At 42.6% G+C, this 17,689-nt stretch overlaps 2 protein-coding genes, 1 non-coding gene and 1 pseudogene across 4 annotated transcripts in view; 2 read left to right on the top strand and 2 right to left on the bottom strand.

The window, feature by feature from the left end:
* The window catches only part of LOC104663991 (histone H4), a 63,772-nt gene that overhangs the window by 34,574 nt on the left and 11,509 nt on the right, over window positions 1-17,689 (top strand). Inside the window, exons 1-2 of one of the 2 annotated variants that reach the window (XM_030928476.1) lie at window positions 3,492-4,015; window positions 7,707-8,916. In XM_030928476.1, coding sequence (XP_030784336.1) covers window positions 3,547-3,858 — 312 coding nt within the window. In that variant the 5' untranslated portion in view covers window positions 3,492-3,546 and the 3' untranslated portion in view covers window positions 3,859-4,015; window positions 7,707-8,916. Of the gene's footprint in view, window positions 1-3,491; window positions 4,016-7,706; window positions 8,917-17,689 lie in introns of those variants that run through there. The other variant, XM_030928475.1, reaches the window with a different exon arrangement.
* TRNAM-CAU lies at window positions 2,422-2,493 on the bottom strand. Its single transcript has one exon. It is a non-coding gene; the product is annotated as a tRNA-Met (tRNA).
* Window positions 16,120-16,601, bottom strand: LOC104663505 (histone H2B type 1). The gene has a single exon (XM_010364731.1). The coding sequence runs from the start codon at window positions 16,547-16,549 to the stop codon at window positions 16,169-16,171; it is 381 nt and encodes a 126-aa protein (XP_010363033.1). The 5' UTR covers window positions 16,550-16,601; the 3' UTR covers window positions 16,120-16,168.
* On the top strand, window positions 16,548-17,336 carry LOC104663939 (annotated as a pseudogene).

Here is a 17,689-nt window from a genome sequence, read left to right as displayed (position 1 = left end):
TGTACTGTCTTCAGTAGCACTGCACAGCTCTATTCAAACAGCCCAATATGTGGAAAATTGGATGCAGATGGCCAACAAGGCATGGATGCTTCAAAATAAAATTAACACCAAAATACAAACAGAGATGGCAATGTTAAAGACTACTGTCCTGTGGCTAGAAGAGCAAATACAACGTTTGCAGTTGCAGCAGCAATTGCATTGTCATTTTAACCATACTCATATTTGTGTAACTAACTTGGAATATAATCAAAGTGAATATCCAAGGAGACTTGTAAAGGCCCATTTGCAGGGGCTTTTACATCCATTGTTACTTTCGATATTAATGATTTACAGAGTAAAATTCTTGATTTGAATAAGCAAACTCAAGAGTATCAGCCCTCTGTAGAAACCTGGACCTATTTCCAGCAAGGTTTAGAGAACCTTAAGCCTTGGACCTACTTTAAACAGCACCTCAATGTCTCTTTTATAATTATAGGAATAATGTCACTGTGTCTGTGTTTCCTGTTCATAGTCTGTAAAATCGGCTGTACCACCAACTGGCAATTGAAAGCTGCACAGCTTGGAATTGCCTTTATTCAATTAATGCAAAAACAAAAAGGGGGAGATGTTGGAGGCCAAAGGAATGAGAGACATGACCAACTCAATATGCCACTGGAGGCTATATGAGCAAACAGCAAACTGTTCTCATGAAAGCAGGATGTTGGCAAGCTGACAACTGCATCTGCCACCAGAAGGAATGCTGAGGGCAATCACGTCCTAGGCACCATGGTTCCTTAAGGTTATCTACAGGAACATCTGTAGTCTGTTGAACAAAGAAAGCAATCATGTGAGCCTGTGATACATCCAGCAGCTGACCGACAGTTACCCCTTCCCCCCTGTTAACTCTACCTAATAAATACGAAGGGCTGTAGAAGCTCAGGGCCCTTGTTCTCTAGAAGCAAGGGACCCCCTCACCCCTTCTTTTAAACAAATCCTTTTGTCTTTGTCTTCATTTCTGTGTTCATTCTCCTTTGTTCAGTCCTATAGTAACAGCCACATTCAACTGTGTATATATATTTTTTCTGCTTTTTTTGCATTGTATCCTGTGCTATAATTAATCTTTTTTGTTTTTATTTTTAAAACATGTTATTTAACCCAAACAAAAAATGGTCAATAGCTATAATAAATCTTAACTGAGAGTGTGTTGAGTCATGTGATTACTTCCAGTGAATTACTGAATTAGGGGGTGGTCATGGGACTATAAGCACCATTTTCCTTATTCCCAGTGCACTTAGTGTACAATCCTTTCACAGAACTACTGTATTGCACTCTACATATTTGTTTGTTTAAAAGCATATGGGCCAGGAGTGGTGACTCAAGTCTGTAATCCCAGTAGTTTGGGAGGCCGAGGTGGGTGGAGTTTTTGAGGTTAGGAGTTCAAGACTAGCCTGGCCAACATGGTAAAACCCTGTTTCTACTAAAAATACAAAAATTAACTGGGTGTGATGGCAGGCAACTGTAATCCCAGCTACTTGGGAGGTTGAGGCAGCACAGTTGCTTGAGTCCAGGAGGTGGAAGTTGCAAGCCAAGATCGTGCCACTGCACTCCAGCCTGGGCAACAGGAGCGAGACTCCATCACAAAAACAAACAAACAAACAAAAAACAAAAACAACAAAAGCATATCTAGACTGTAAACTACTTAAGGTTCTTAAGGTTTTTTTTTTTTCTTAGTTCCTAATACAGTATGTGATGCATAAATATCTGAATAGGAATCCTTTCTGAGAGGGAGAAGCATAAAAAAGTCCACACAGATGTTTAAAAAATAAGCACAGTGAATAGTTCTATTTGAAATATTAAAGGACGGTGGAGAGTAGAGACACATTTAACAGTAGTGTCAGCAGAAATGTTTTTCTCAGGTCAGAGTTCAATCAGTGCTATGAAGACTCCACACCCAGCCTCAAAATGCAACTCATTTCCCGAGATTAAGACCCTCGTAGGTGCAGAGAATCTGCGTGGGGATTTAGGGATTCCTAGTTGATCGCCTTAACTACTTGGCAAATAGTGCTTTCTGAATTATGTATCAAAGGATATAAAACTCCCATTCCTGGGCTCCCACTCCACCCTTGGCACTCGGTTTATGTAAGCATTTTCTTTGCTTTGCAGGTTAACTTACAACTGTCATAACTGGCTGCAACAGTGGCATGGCACTTTGGCAACAAGAGAAATTTGCTGTGTTTAGAGATGAAATATTGATTAATAACACTTGGGTGTCCATGAAAAAAATTGTACATGCAGAGATTGTAGTTTCACATTATTTCTCAGAAATGCTTGTAATTCTGGAATTAAAAAAAATTCTTGGCTTCATTTTGTTTTCTTTCGTTATTGTTTAACTTAAAAAACCTGCAGCCAGAAATAGTTGTCCGAAGGACACCACGGAAGACCTAGCAGAGGATGGTTTCGATCCATCGACCTCTGGGTTATGGGCCCAGCACGCTTCCGCTGCGCCACTCTGCTACTCCTTCAACAAACACCTCCTCACACTACTCTTAACTACTTACAGGCGATGCGCTCACACCACCTCGTATTTTAAGAAAGAGCCTACGATAAGTTGCCTATTTCATACTTTGGCTACCATAGGTTGCCAACTCACTTTGGAAAAAGGCGTCTACCAGAATCAAACAGAAAACAAAACTAGGGATAGAAAAGTAAACATCAATACACTAGTGGGCTAGGCGCAAGAGTCACTCTGTAGTAGCTCATGCCTGCAGTCACTGCACTTTAGGAGACCAACGCAGGCAACATAGCAAGACCCTGTCTCAATAAAATAAAAAAAGGAAAAAAAAAAAACCCCCAAAACCCACCTCAAAACCCACACACTGGGTGCAGTTGTGAGGGGCACTTAGATATTGAAATGGCAATTACAAATTTTAATAAGTAGGGAAAGAAAAGAACAAACTGGGAATAGAATCAGGCCTCCGCGCGGAGGGGGATAATTCTACCACGAATCACTAACCTACCATGTCTTCGCCATAGGGAAATAAACCGTTTTGGTTACGTTTCCCTTGGCTTGATGATAGAGAGGGTGAAATCTTGCAATTGTCAAACACTTCCGAAGGGGGTTTCGTTCCGCATGTGCTTTACAGCAGGCAGCAGAAATGCCAGTCACTGTGACCTCGAGGACAAAGCTGGACTCCTCAGGCTTCCGGTCCCGTGGATCGAAGCTCGTCTCCAATCGTCCTAAAGCAACTCAAGCAACAACTGATAATAATTTAAATATGTTGATTTCTTTAATCTGATTTAGTTGTTAAAACACCCGTAAAACTCCTATTCCTATTTCCCAGCAATTGCGAGAGACGCCTCCACCGAGCTCGCGCTCAGATGTCAAAGGCTGGAGTTGTTGGTGACGTCATCCAAGGCGGGGCTGCGTAGGGTGGGACCAAGAGGCAGGACCAAAGTTCCCGTATGCGCGCTTTCAGTCTTCAATTAGGTCCGAATTTCCTGCATATAAGGGCGTTGCTTTTTCTCGGCTTTTAGAGTCCTGAAAGTGGCTTTGAGAGCTGCTCAGCCATGTCTGGACGTGGTAAGGGTGGGAAAGGCTTAGGTAAAGGAGGCGCTAAGCGTCACCGCAAGGTTTTACGCGACAACATCCAGGGCATCACTAAGCCAGCCATCCGACGCCTTGCTCGTCGTGGCGGTGTCAAGCGTATTTCTGGGCTTATCTATGAGGAGACTCGCGGTGTTCTGAAGGTGTTCCTGGAGAACGTGATTCGTGATGCAGTCACTTACACGGAGCACGCCAAACGCAAGACCGTAACAGCAATGGATGTGGTTTATGCGCTGAAGCGACAGGGACGCACTCTTTACGGCTTCGGTGGCTGAGGCTCCCGCTTACTTCGCTCAGTATTTCTCTTTTCAACCAAAGGCCCTTTTTAGGGCCGCCCACTTTTTTCGTAAAAGAGCGGACATCTTGTTTATCCTGTTCTGTTCCAGGTTTTTGCTGAAAAGCAGTCGTTGTGCACTAGTGTACATTTAGCAGGTAACGTTTAATTTCTCGTTAGTCGCGCATGTTTAGGATTTGGGAATAAAGTACTTAAAAGTTTACTGTTCGTTAGTTGGGGGTAGTTGATATGTTTAACATTTAGTTTTCTTGGACACCTTAGGGCTTTAGATAGCAGTGAGTAAGCTGTATTGGCACGGTTTATAATTCTCGTGGGGCTTTCCTTTTCAGTTTAAGCTTGAAGTGTTCGTAAGGATCTCAAGGATTACGGAAGTTGTAGGAAACTCGGGGAAGACTCCACGTTACTGTTTTCAAAATGGCGGGGAGGGCTGAGAACAAAGAAGGCTCGCACCCAGGCGACGGTCCTTTAAGGCGAATCCGTGAGCGCAACAGATCTCCCTGAGTAGGATCGAAAATCTAAGTACAGGCGGCTTGTACGCTGCTGCTTTTGACTTGGTGACAAAACTTTAGTCAGCAAAAGGCAGTGTGGGGCAACAATATAAATGTTCATTCGAGAGCTATTAAGTATTGCTTCCAATAGACCTAATAAAATGTGTTTCTGCGTATTGTGAGAACATTAAAAGATAGACTATCGCTTAGTGAGCAATATAGAAACATCACCAAAACCTATTTTTTTTTTTGAGACGGAATGTTGCTCTCTCGTCCAGGCTGGAGTGCAGTGGCGCGATCCTCCGCCTTACGGTTTCAAGCGGTATCTCCTGCCTCAGCCTCCTGAATAGGTGGGATTACAGTCGCCCACCTAATTTTTGTATTTTTACTAGAGACGGGGTTTCATCGTGTTGGCCAGGCTGGTCTCGAACTGCTGACCTCGTGATCTGACCGCCTCAGCCTCCCAAAGTGTTGTGATTACAGGCATGAACCACTGCGCCCGGCCACTAAAACTTAAATTCTTAACCAGCAGTGTTAGCCTTTTGAAAAAGTATACGTTCAGGCATCAGGACAATGATTTGCTAGAGACCAAACCTGTAGGAGATTTGGATTGGCTTTTTTTTTTCCTTTTTTGAGGCGGAGTCTCACGCTGTCGCCATGCTGGAGTGCAGTGTTATCTTGGCTCACTGGAACTTCCACCTCCCGGGTTCAATTGATTCTACTGCCTTAGCCTCCCAAGTGACTACAGGCGCGCGCCACTACGCCCAGCTAATTTTTGTATTTTTTGGTATAGATGGGGTTTCATCACGTTGGCTAGGATGATCTCCATCTCTTGAGCTCGTGATCTGCCCTCCTCGGCCTCCCAAAGTGTTGGGATTTATAGGCGTGAGCCACCGCGCCCAGCCTGGATTGGCTTTTCTTTTCTTTTCTTTTTTTTTTTGAGACTGAGTCTCGCTCTGTCGCCCGGGCTGGATGTCGCCCGGGCTGGAGTGCAGTGGCCGGATCGCAGCTCACTGCAAGCTCCGCCTCCCGGGTTTACGCCATTCTCCTGCCTCAGCCTCCTGAGTAGCTGGGACTACAGGCGCCCGCCACCTCGCCCGGCTAGTTTTTTGTATTTTTTAGTAGAGACGAGGTTTCACCATGTTAGCCAGGATGGTCTCCATCTCCTGACCTCGTGATCCGCCTGTGTCGGCCTCCCAATGGTGTCATTTTACTTGGTTTCTATACTCTGTCCTGAGCAGAAGTTACTTTTGTATACTTAGTTGAAATCAGGTTTATATTCTTGTCAGGAACAGTTTATATGTACATACTCGTGCACCACATCAGAGACACATGCCTGGTTTATCTACGTTGAAGATAATAGGACAATTGCTGGTTTAGGATGATAGTTACATTGTAAAATCAGATTTTTCCTCTTTGTGGTCAGCAAGCAAATTGTAGGGTTGTAAGTTTGAAATTGGGAAAATCAATGGAGTTACTTTGAGTGTCATATTTTTCAAAGATATGGACTTGTGCATTAATATGAGAAGAACGATGTTATCGGAGCTAAGGCACTGGTTTGTATAAGGACATAAATTTAACAACAACAAAAATTGAGCACATAACATATGCCAGGTAGTGTTAATGACTGAGAATTATAGGAGTGAATGACAGTGAACAAAACAGTATTTTCTGTATGCATGGAGTTTATTGGGTGTGCGTTCACAAATAAAGCAAGTAAAACTATCAGATGGTGCTAAGTGCTATCTGAAACAGGCTAAAGAGGGAGGAGGTGATGTTTAATTATTTTTTTGAGATAGGGTCTTGCTCTGTTGTTGCCCAGGCTGCAGTACAGTGGTGCGATCTTGGCACATTCCACCTACACCTTGCTTGGGTTCAAGCAATTCTAGTGTTTCAGTCTCCCGAGTAGCTGGGATTACAAGCATGCGCCACCACACCCAGCTAATTTTTGTATTTTTAGTACGTATTTGGTTAGACTGGTCCTGAACTCCTGCTTCATGTGATCCGCCTGCCTTGGCCTTCCCAAAGTGCTGGGATTACAGGTGTGAGTCACCGCGCCCAGCTGAGAAGGTGATCATTTTAAATGATAGGGTCAAGGAAAGCTTTACTGATAAAGCGATAGTTGGAGAAATAAAGACTAGAGAATATTCCAAATAGAAGACCAAGTAGCAAAGCCTGGAGATAGCAGTTATTGTGGCTGGGCAAAAGGGCAGAAGAGGTGCAGAGGAATGGAGATGAGGTCTGGAAGGCAAATGGAGGTGAGCTGTTCCTATATGGCCTTGTATGTAGGCCAGTGTAACTACTTTGGTTTTATTCCTAGTGAGGTGGGAGCCACTCAGGGTTTTGAGCAGAGGACTGAGATGATCTGATTTATATTTTAAAATGAGCTGTCTGGATGCCTAATGAAGAATAAACTGTGATGGAGCCTGGATAGGAGCAGAGATCAGTTAGTAGGGTACTAAAAAAAAGGAGTTGAGATGGCAGTGGCTTGCTCTGTGTATTTGGTGGTAGAGGCTGTGAAAAGTTGTTGGATTCTTTATTTATTTTGAAAGAAGGTTGATAGTTCATTTCTGAGCCACTGAATGTGTAGAGTATGAGAGAAAATTTATGGATGATTCCAGTTATTTCATTGACAGCAACTGAAATGGAGGTATCAGTTGCTAAAAACGGGGAAGAATACTCAAGGAACAAATTTTGGAAAGAATTCCATATCTTAGTTTTGGACATCCAGAGAGAGTGTGAGATGCCTATTACACATATCTAAGAGGAAGATATATGAAGGTAAGCAGTTTGATACACAAATCTGGAGTTCAGAAAAGAGGTCTCGGTTGGAAACATAATTGAGAGTTTTTACTCCTATGAGAGTAAAAAAGCCAGAAGGTGAAATGACATCTCTTAGGAAAAGAGGGTTGATAATGAAGATAAGCAGTGCGAGAACTGAGCCCTGGGTTAGAGAAGTAAGGAATGTTTGCTTTGTACGTACGACATCTGGATTCCTAACTTGCAGTTTGACAAGTGCTTTCTTTAGTAATTGTCTGTTTCTGTAATTTTTGGAACACACAGAAAAAGTTATCCCTATTTTACAAATGTGGAAAAATGCCCTTGGTAATAAGGGTATGCAATAATACTGCAATTTTCATTCAAATAACCTGTTAAAGTTAGAACCATGAAGGGGTTACTTTGGAGACCCAGTGATAGATATTCATACCTTTTTCAAAATGTGCCCACTTTCCCTATATATTGTGCTTGCAATTCCAGGAGTTCTCAGGCCTCCTGAAACGTATTTGTGGAACTCAGCTTGACAGCTCTATATTTGATGCTGCCTTTTTTCTTCCCTTAGTTCTGTGGCTCCTGATGGATCTGAGAAGATGGACGTGGAGGATGAAAATCTGTCTGATTATTTTGAACTGATGTTTGTTGCTATGGAGATGCTGCCCATATGTTCATGTTGTGGATGTTAAGTCAGTAGCCCACAGCCTTGTATTCCATACTCAGGAGACCCTGCTACTTGACATCTCAACTTACAGTCCAATAAATATGCACTTCAAACTTAAATAAGCTTCAATTTCTTTCATTATCTCTGCAAAACAGCTTCTCCCATCATCTTGAAATTAGTGAACCGCATTCTACTGTTTTAGTTGGAGTCATTTCTGTCGTTTCCTTTCACATCCTACATAACAATCCATCAGTAAGTTCTATGAGCTCTTTGAAAACAGAATCCAACTGTTTCTCATTCCCACTTCTGGTCAAACCACTGCCAACGCTCACCTTTATTGTCATAGCACCCTCATTGCCTAGTTCTGTCCCACAGATTTCCAGTAAAGGGTGAGTAAAATCAGGTCACTCTTCTGCTGAAAATCCTCCAATGGCTCTCATTTCACTAAAAGGAAAACCCAAAGTCCTTTCAGTACCTTGCAAGTCCCCACTCCGGCTGTTGTTATCTCTTTGGCCTCAAATCCCACTACTTCTCCTTTCCTTCCTTGCCCAGCTCCACTAGCCTCTCGAACTTGCTGGAAGTATGTATCTCTTTCAGGGACTATATACTGACAGTTCCCTTTGTGTGGGCAACTCAGCTTCTAGATTTAAGTGTTGCTGCCTCTCTTCTTTCAAGTGACACCTTCTGTGTTGTGACCGCACTGGCATTACAATCCTGCTCCCTTCCCCACGGCCTTCCCACTGTATTTTTCCCTCCTACTAATGATCCTGCAGTCTATTTGGAGAGTGAAAACATATGCTTATGAAAAGGAAAGCAGGAATGGAATATTATATGGAATGTCAGATGAGTGTAATTCAAGTCAGTATCAGAAGTGATAGTTCCTGGCTTGGTGCCAGATTTTGGAGGCCTGTTAGGCCAATGACACGAATGTGAACTTTATTCTGGACAGCAGGGAACCATACCAAATCTCCCCTCCCTGCTTTGGTTCTGATTATGTCACAATTCTACCATCTTTCACAAAACTAGTTCTTACACTGAGCATATTAGACTCAAATTATGTGTTTATCTTAACAAATACCTAGATGAATATAAATAAAATGAATATAAATCTAAATTAATTTACAGTTGATAAAATGAAATACCTTAGTATACATGTTAGGTTATGGCCTTCTGGCAGAAAAGGAAGGAATTTCAAGAACTGTCCTTCACACGGCAAGTCTTGTATATTAGCAGTGATTTTCGTAAAGTGCCTGGTCTTTTGAGCATCTACAGACTTTTGGAGTATAAGGGGAGATTGCCTTTTTTATAACCAAATTTCTAATACAAGCAATATTTATGGAGGTTCTGTTTTTATGGAAGGCGAGATGACTTTTCCATGAATACATTTGTTCATTGTTGTTTCTTTATTTGCTTCAAAATTTATAATTCTAGATACATATAAAAGAATGTAGGCCGGGTGCAGTGGCTCACGCCTGTAATCCCAGCACTTTGGGAGGCCGAGGTGGGCCGATCACGAGGTCAGGAGATGGAGACCATGGTGAAACCCCGTCTCTACAAAAAATACAAAACATTAGCTGGGTGCGGTGGCAGGCGCCTGTAGTCCCAGCTACTGGGGAGGCTGAGGCAGGAGAATGGCGTGAACCCGGGCGGCGGAGCTTGCAGTGAGCTGAGATTGCGCCACTGCACTCCAGCCTGGGTGACAGAGCGAGACTCCCGTCTCAAAAAAAAAAAAAAAAAAAAAAAAAAAAAGGCCAGGTGCTGTAGTGCATGCCTGTAATGCTAGAACTCTCGGAGGCTGAGGCAGGTGGATCACCCTAGGTCAGGAGTTGAGACGAGACCAGCTTGGCCAACATAGTGAAACCCCATGTCTACCAAAAATACAAAAATTAGCTGGGCATGGTGGTGCGTGCTTGTAGTCCCAGGTACTCTGGAGGCTGAGGTAGGAGAATTGCTTGAACCCAGGAAGAGGAGGTTGCAGTGAACGGAGATTGCAACTACACTCCAGCCTGGGTGGCAGAGCAAGTTTCCGTCTGAAAAAAAAAAAAAAAAAAAAAAGTATTAAATCCATATACAGGTTATAAAGGATAATATAATGACCATGCTTGAACCCAGTTGCCAACCAGGTATAACAAATATCACAAATAACATCTCTCTCATCTCTCATCCTCCCACTACTTCCCCTGGAGGTAACCATTGCCTTGCAATGTTGCTTTCTTGGCATTAAAATTCCTTATGCTTTTCTGGTCTTTACAGTAATATTGCAAGTTTTGCTTGATTTTCCCATTTGATCCTCTTTGAGGCCACTAGTGCATTATTTTATAAACAAGAACATAGACTAACATGGATTATTAAGTGGTTCACTAATCTTACTCTATTCTTTCCTTTAATGCTAGGATACTTTTCTTTTGTGTTGTTTTTCAATTTCCTTAGTAAGGAATTGAATCTTAAAATTGTCTTATTCATTTTTTATATACCAAACCTAGAATAATACTGTGTACATAGTTGGTATTCAATAATTATTTGTTCAATTAATTATTTTTTTCCTGCAAATATGGAGGCAGTAGAAAAAAGAAAAAAATTACTTTTATTTTTCTTAACACAGGATGGGGAAACTTGGAAAAGGAAAAGGCTTAATGGAGAACTTCTTTTTTCTTAACCACACTATTGGGAGTTTTAGAGACAGCCAGATAGAGAAAGTTCTCTCCAGAGGAGCTGATCCTTTCATCCCAAAGAATGCAACAGAATTGTTAACATTTTGGCATTGAGCCTTCTAGTCAGTTTTTTATCCTGTAACTATACTACACATGTATATGATATATTAATATAAATGAGAATATATGATTTGGCACCTTTCCTAAAGTACTATCCTTCAAGCATATTTTATGTTTATTTTTTTGACATTAGTTTTAACAGCTGCACAGTATTTCATTATGCATAAACTTTTTTTTTTTTTTTTTTGTCTTTTTTCTTCTTTTAAGACAGTGTCTCTCTCTGTCGCTCAGGCTGGAGTGCCGTGACGGGATCATGGCTCACTGCAACCACTGCCTCCCAGGCTAAAGCAATCCTCCTACCTCAGTCTCCTAAGTAGCTGGGACTACAGGTGCACACCACCACACCGGAGTAATTTTTGTATTTTCTGTAGAGATGGGGTTTAACCATATTGCCCAGGCTGTCTCAAACTCTTGGGCTCAAGTGATCTGCCTACCTTGGCCTCCCAAAGTGCTGAGATTATTGGCGTGAGCTACTGTGCCAGGCCTGATAAAACCTATTTTTTTTTTTTTTTTTTTTTTTTTTTTTTTTTGAGGCAGAGTCTTGCTCTGTCGCCCAGGCTGGAGTGCAGTGGCCGGATCTCAGCTCACTGCAAGCTCCGCCTCCCGGGTTCCCGCCATTCTCCTGCCTCAGCCTCCCAAGTAGCTGGGACTACAGGCACCCACCACCTCGCCCGGCTAGTTTTTTGTATTTTTTTTTTTTTAGTAGAGACGGGGTTTCACTGTGTTCGCCAGGATGGTCTCGATCTCCTGAACTTGTGATCCGCCCGTCTCGGCCTCCCAAAGTGCTGGGATTACAGGCTTGAGCCACCGCGCCCGGCCTGATAAAACCTATTTTTAGTGAAACTCCTACTCTTCAACATTTATATTTCCAAATTTTAGCCATGATAAGCAAAAATATGATGTTAAAATAAAATCAATAGAACAGGAATTTGTATATTATTAAATATATGATGAAAATGAATGGTGGTAATCTAGGATGAGGACCAAATTTCAAACTTGGATAAGCAGAGCTGTGAGGATAATGAGGCCAGGCTTGGTCCTGCTGGGTTTGAGCCACCTGTGGAATACTTAGTTCATATAGTATTTGGAAGACTAATTACTGCACTTCTTGTTATGGACTGATTTACCCTCTTCCCTGCTGCATATGTTGAAGTCCTTGAAAATATGACTGCATTTAGAGTTAGGATTGTTAAAGATACAAAATGAAGTTATTGAGGTGGGTCTGAATCCAATCTGACTGGTGTCCTTATAAGTAAAGAAGACTGGACACACACACGGAGAAAAGATAATGTGAAGACACAGGGAGAAGACAGTTATCGATACACCATGGAGAGAGACCTCAGAAGAAATCGACCCTGCTCACAGGGTTAATCTTAAGAGTTGCAGCCTCCAGAATTGTGAAAAAATAAATGTTGAAGTCACCCAATCTGGTACTTTGTTATGGCAGCCCTAGCAAAGGAATACACATCTCAAACATTTTCATTCTGGGATTATTTTTCTCTGCATTTTTTCAATGTTATGTCTGCTTCTCTATCCTAGAAAAACAGACATACAGAACACAGATGCCCGCCCACACCTACTGTGTGCTGTAGGGAAGAAAACAGCTTTCTCTTCTACCCATCTGAAATTCATTGGCGGGGGCCCTGTAACGAAAGACAGATTAACGAGAGAAAAGCATATACATTTGATGCGGTTTGGATCTGTGTTCCCACCCAAATCTCACGTTCAGTTGCAATCCCCAGTGTTGGAGGTGGGGTCTGGTGGGAGGTCATTGGACCACAGAGGCGGTTTCTCAAGGTTTAACACCACCCCCTTGGAGCTGTTGGGATAGCGGGTTTTGTCACCTGGTTGTTCAAAAGTATGGTACCTCTACCTTCTCTCCCCCTTGCTTCTGCACCACCACGTAAGACGCCTTGTTTCCCATTTGCCTTCTGCCATGAGTAAAAGCTCCCTGAGGCCTCCCCAGAAGCAGAAGCTGCTATGCTTCCTGTATAGCCTGCGGTTTTATGAGTCAATTAAACCTCTTCTCTTTCTAATTACCCAGTCTCAGTTATTTCTTTATAGCAGTGTGAGAGTGGACTAATGCAACATTTATTTAATATAAACTTCACATGACATGGGAGCCTTCATAAGGAAATGAAGACCTGGAGAAGGGGTAAACCTGAGTATTTTTACACTAGGTTTGATGAAGAGTGGAGAGTCATGCAGAAATATAATAGGACAAAAAGAAGACTGTGAGCTAAGGTTGAAACAGAAACCTAGCAAGGTCTTTTTGTTCAGATTTCTCTCAGACCCTGCAGGACTTATATGAGGGTCCTATGACCTGCTTCAGGGGAGAAGAGTTGGGAAAAGTCAGAGAGACCTTACTGCCCATGATGCTTCTCAAATTCTTTCACCTTAAAATATTCAGTATGTTAAGGGGCCATATTTTGGGATAGTATGTTCTGAATGCCATCAAGATATACACTGCTGAGGGTAGATGGGAGATAGTAACTTCTTGGTTCTTTTCAGAAATTATTTACTGCAGGAGTGACAAATACAGTGGTAGTAGCTACTCAAATCAGAGCCTAAAAATGATGTTACTTCTTTAGTGGTGAGGTGGTGTTCTTCAGCTTTTCAGGCCAGGAATTTACACCTATCAGTTTCCTTTGAAGTGACCTATGTCTCAAGGATACAATGGATTCAGGAAAGTGTGGCCCTCATCAGCCAGCCAATTTCCTACATTCCAATTAAAGAACATACTTATCAAGGTGCAGAAGTTCATCTAAAAACATGGCTGTGATTTGGAGGTATATGAGGGAAACCTAGTCAACAAATGGATGCAAAATACACGTAGCAAGGTTAGCAAAGTTAATAGGAAACTTGGGAATGAAAAAAGGAGTAAAAAAGTACTAAGCTATTCTTACGTGAATTTCTAGGTTTCCTTCCTTACAACTCAACACATGTGACCATTCAATGAGGCACCCCTAGTTCTACTGAGGACATGAGACAGTCCCTGGAAAATATGACACATGTTGCTTGAATTGGCAAGCAACTATAGGGAAATCAAACAGCCACAGGCGGTAGGATGTCTTCAAAATGCTTCAGAGGAAAGCAATGGCTTTAAAGAGGGGATTGAACTGTTCAAAGAGTATTATTTACACTGCCAGACAAAGAAGCCCTTTTCACATCAAACGCTAATTATTCCAGGCCTCAGGACTCTGGGCTTTAATTGTGGGCAGGACGAAAGGCACCTTCTCTATCATTTCAACCAGAGGCTTTAGCCACAGTTAATATTTAGGGGGTCATCCTCTGTGCAGACACGGTCCTAAGTGCTTTAGCTGTGTCCTTTTATTTGTCACTCCAGCAGTGTCATATAGTAGTTACTAATTATTATTCCTGTTTGGAATAAACAGGTAAGGAAGTGCTTACAGAGGAATTAGATAAATTGCCCAAACTTAGGATTGAAACAGGCAATCAGGACTATATCACTTCCTGAGTGATGTCCCCCTTAATCCATGCTTGACTATTTCATGAATATATAATTTAATTAAAATTAGCTTTGGAGAGCGAGAAATGAATGCCTTAGTTATACATGGAGCTTAGAGAATTTTTTTCACAAATTCCATTACAAATTTACTTTGAGACTAGCCTGGGCAACACAGTGGGACCCTGGCTCTACAAAAATCATAAAAACAAAATAATAAAAAAATGAAGCGGGTGTGATGGTGTGTGCCTGTAGTGCCAGCTCCTTGGGAGACAGGTGGGAACACTAGCCAGGGAGGTTGAATGCAGTGAGTGTGTGGTTGTGTCACTACACCTCAGTCTGGATGACAAAGTGAGACCCTGTCTCTAAACAAAAAATTAAAACAAAAACAAATTTTGGTCACTTAATGTTCACAGTAAGCTGCTATGTGGGTATTTGCAGATAATGACATGTAGGTAATAAATATAAAATAAGATTTTAGAGCTCACATTTACACTGACAATGCCCATGGTTTCCCCTCCAGAATATAGTGCTCAGAAAAGTTAAACTTGCTGCCAGGTGATCTTTAGGGCCCAAAGGTCACCATTAATATTATTTTATTTTTAAAAGAAACTTTTGCTGGTGTAAGGACTTTGCTGTGCAACAAAGAATATGTGTATCTCCTGACCAGTTTTCTTTTATTAATTGAGCCTAAATTTCCTGACTCCTGTGACAGCAACTAGGCTTCTGCTTGGGATGTTCTCTAACAAATAGTGGGAAGTAATCCTTACAATCAGATAGAGTAGCTTCAAATCTCAGTTTTATTTATGTGTAAGGGGCTGGTTATTTAGCCTAAATTCTTGAAGTCATCCACCTGTAAAAGAGGAGATTCCATTTCACAGCTGACTGTAGGAAAAAAAAAAAAAAATCAATGAATGAATGCATTCTAAGGACTACCACACAAATGTTAATTCCTTGTAACCCTCCTCTCTTAAAATAAAATTTCAGGAAAGGAAGTTGCTGTGGACAAAGTCGTTCCAGGACACGGAGGAGGTGGTTGAGGGAGAACAGTTCTTGGAGCCTTAAAAAGGCTTACAGATAAAGCATATGAATGTAGCACCAGGAATTTTCATTTCTTTGCTCCAACTTCAGGCTATCCTGTTGCCTGTTCTTTCTCTTAAACCTCAATATGTTCAGCTAGGAAGATGGTAGAGTTCCTGATCTTGCCAAGAGGTAATATATATAGCTACGTGAAGTAATCCAATAATTATAAACTCAGTAAAATTTGTAAAGAAATTAGTGGACTTGGAAGGGGGATATGAGAATGTCTGGTAGCGATCTGCCATGGTTTAGAAATGCAACCAACAGAGGTGATTTCCTCCGTCTAATGCCGCTGCAACCATTTACAAGTTAACAACGAACTACAAGACGAATTTCGCTTTCTCAGAGCTTATTTTAGATTTCATACTACCCCAAACTTGATTTCCACCCGGCTACTACAAGTCAAGGGCAATAGGATGTTAAAGTGAAACTAAAAGCGAAAACATAGCTTTAAGGTGGTGGTGTGCAGGGAGAAGAAAAGTGGGGATCAATCTAGAACACGATTTTTCCTTAGCTGCTGAGTGAAATGTCTCATATTAAGCTGCATACGCACTTACTCCTTGGTGACCCTTACAATCTATAGGGGAAAAAACAACGAACCTGGACTTTTTTTTTTTTGACAGCAGTCTCGCTCTTATATCCCAGGTTTGAGTACAACGGCTCGATCTCGGCTCACTGCAACCTCCGCCTCCCGGGCTCAAACGATTCTTCTGACTCTGCCTCCCAAGTAGCTGGGATTAAGTCTGCCACCATTCCCGGCTAATTTTTGTATATTTTAGTAGAGACGGGATTTCACCATGTTGGCCAGGGTGGTCTCGAACTCCTGACCTCATGTGATCCGCCCTGCTCGGCCTCCAAAAGTGTTGGGATTACAGGCATGAGCCACTGCGCCCGGCCGAACTTGGACGTTTTAGTAAACCCTTACTATCCCATGTGTTGCTTAGCCATTTTACCTTGCCAACTCTGGAAAATTACAGGTCTTTAAACGACAACATGGGTGGCTCTTAAAAGAGCCTTTGGGTCGTTGGCGCTTTTACTCAGGTAACTATTTACTTGGAGCTGGTGTACTTGGTGACAGCCTTGGTGCCCTCCGACACCGCGTGTTTGGCCAGCTCCCCGGGGAGCAGTAGGCGCACGGCCGTTTGGATCTCCCTGGAAGTGATAGTCGAGCGCTTGTTGTAATGCGCCAGGCGGGAAGCCTCGCCTGCGATGCGCTCAAAAATGTCGTTGACGAAGGAGTTCATGATACCCATAGCCTTGGACGAGATGCCGGTGTCGGGGTGGACCTGCTTCAGCACCTTGTACACGTACACGGAATAGCTCTCCTTGCGGCTGCGCTTGCGCTTCTTGCCGTCCTTCTTCTGAGCCTTGGTCACCGCCTTCTTCGAGCCCTTCTTCGGGGCAGGGGCTGACTTAGCTGGTTCTGGCATGTTCGCAGCGGAAGCGACACCGTCAGATAACCACAGGGAAATGCTGCCGAGCCCAAACTCCCTCGTTTTTTATTCCGTGCATATGCAAATGAGGCTTGCTGAGTTTCGGTTTCTGATTGGTTCTTTTAATGTCTGAATATACGATAGGCCATTTCTAAATTCCTAAATCTCATTGGCTCTCCCACAAACTCAACCTCATAATTTGACCTTTCAACTATAATTATGTAAGTCAGAAGGTTTTTTTTTTTTTAACTTTTTTTAAACACCTGCTTTTCGATTGGCTGAAATCTGTGTTCAGGAGCTAGCACAGGCCACTTTACCGAATATAGATTATAGCAGTTTAGCTGGTTGCGTTTTACTAGAACCAATCACTTTCCTTCTTCTAAACAATTATTTAAATACTTCACTGCGTCTGGATGTGGAAAGCAGGGCAGCAAAGCTGGCGCCAAGGCTAAAACGCACTCTTTCAGGGCTGGTCTCCAGTTTTCTGTGAGCCGAGGGCACCGCCTGCTCTGCAAGGGCAACTACGCCGAGCGGGTCGGGGCCGGCGCGCCAGTGTACCTGGCGGCGGTGCTGGAGTACCTGACCGCCAAGATCCTGGAGTTGGCGGGCAACGCGGCCCGCGACAGAAGACCTGCGTCATCCCCCGACGCCTGCAGCTGGCCATCCACGACGAGAAGCTCAACAAGCTGCTAGGCAAAGTTACTATCGCGCAGAGCGGTGTCCTGCCCAATATTCAGGCCGTACTGTGGCCCTGTCTATACAAGTGACTGACTAGGCGAACAGGACTAATGAGAAAATGTCTAATATCGCAAGTAAGTGCTTTAATGTATTCGGGAAGAAACAAGTTCAATAACGTTTGCAAAACCGTGTAAAGTTTACATGGACAGGGCCAGTCCAATGTTCAAGTTACCCTGCAGAAGAGGCTAGTGGGGATGGTAGCCTGGAATATCAATAGGACCCAATGAAAAGTAAATGAGAGTCGTTGGAAAACCTAAAGTCAGTCTATCCTTTAAAAGTTCTCAACCGAAGCAAAATATCATTTGGGAAAAAATACAATTCCGTTAACATTTGTTGCTCACTGTTGTATGTCGGTGACTTCTTGGTTCGTGATTTTCCAGGTACACCACCCAAGAATCC

The sequence above is a fragment of the Rhinopithecus roxellana genome, chromosome 4, assembly GCF_007565055.1.
Source record: "Rhinopithecus roxellana isolate Shanxi Qingling chromosome 4, ASM756505v1, whole genome shotgun sequence".
Taxonomy (NCBI): domain Eukaryota; kingdom Metazoa; phylum Chordata; class Mammalia; order Primates; family Cercopithecidae; genus Rhinopithecus; species Rhinopithecus roxellana.
This window is presented reverse-complemented; position numbering and strand designations above follow the sequence as displayed.

Excerpts from the sequence above, each read along its gene's own strand:
- LOC104663505 (XM_010364731.1), bottom strand. The coding sequence starts at position 16,549 with ATGCCAGAACCAGCTAAGTCAGCCCCTGCCCCGAAGAAGGGCTCGAAG.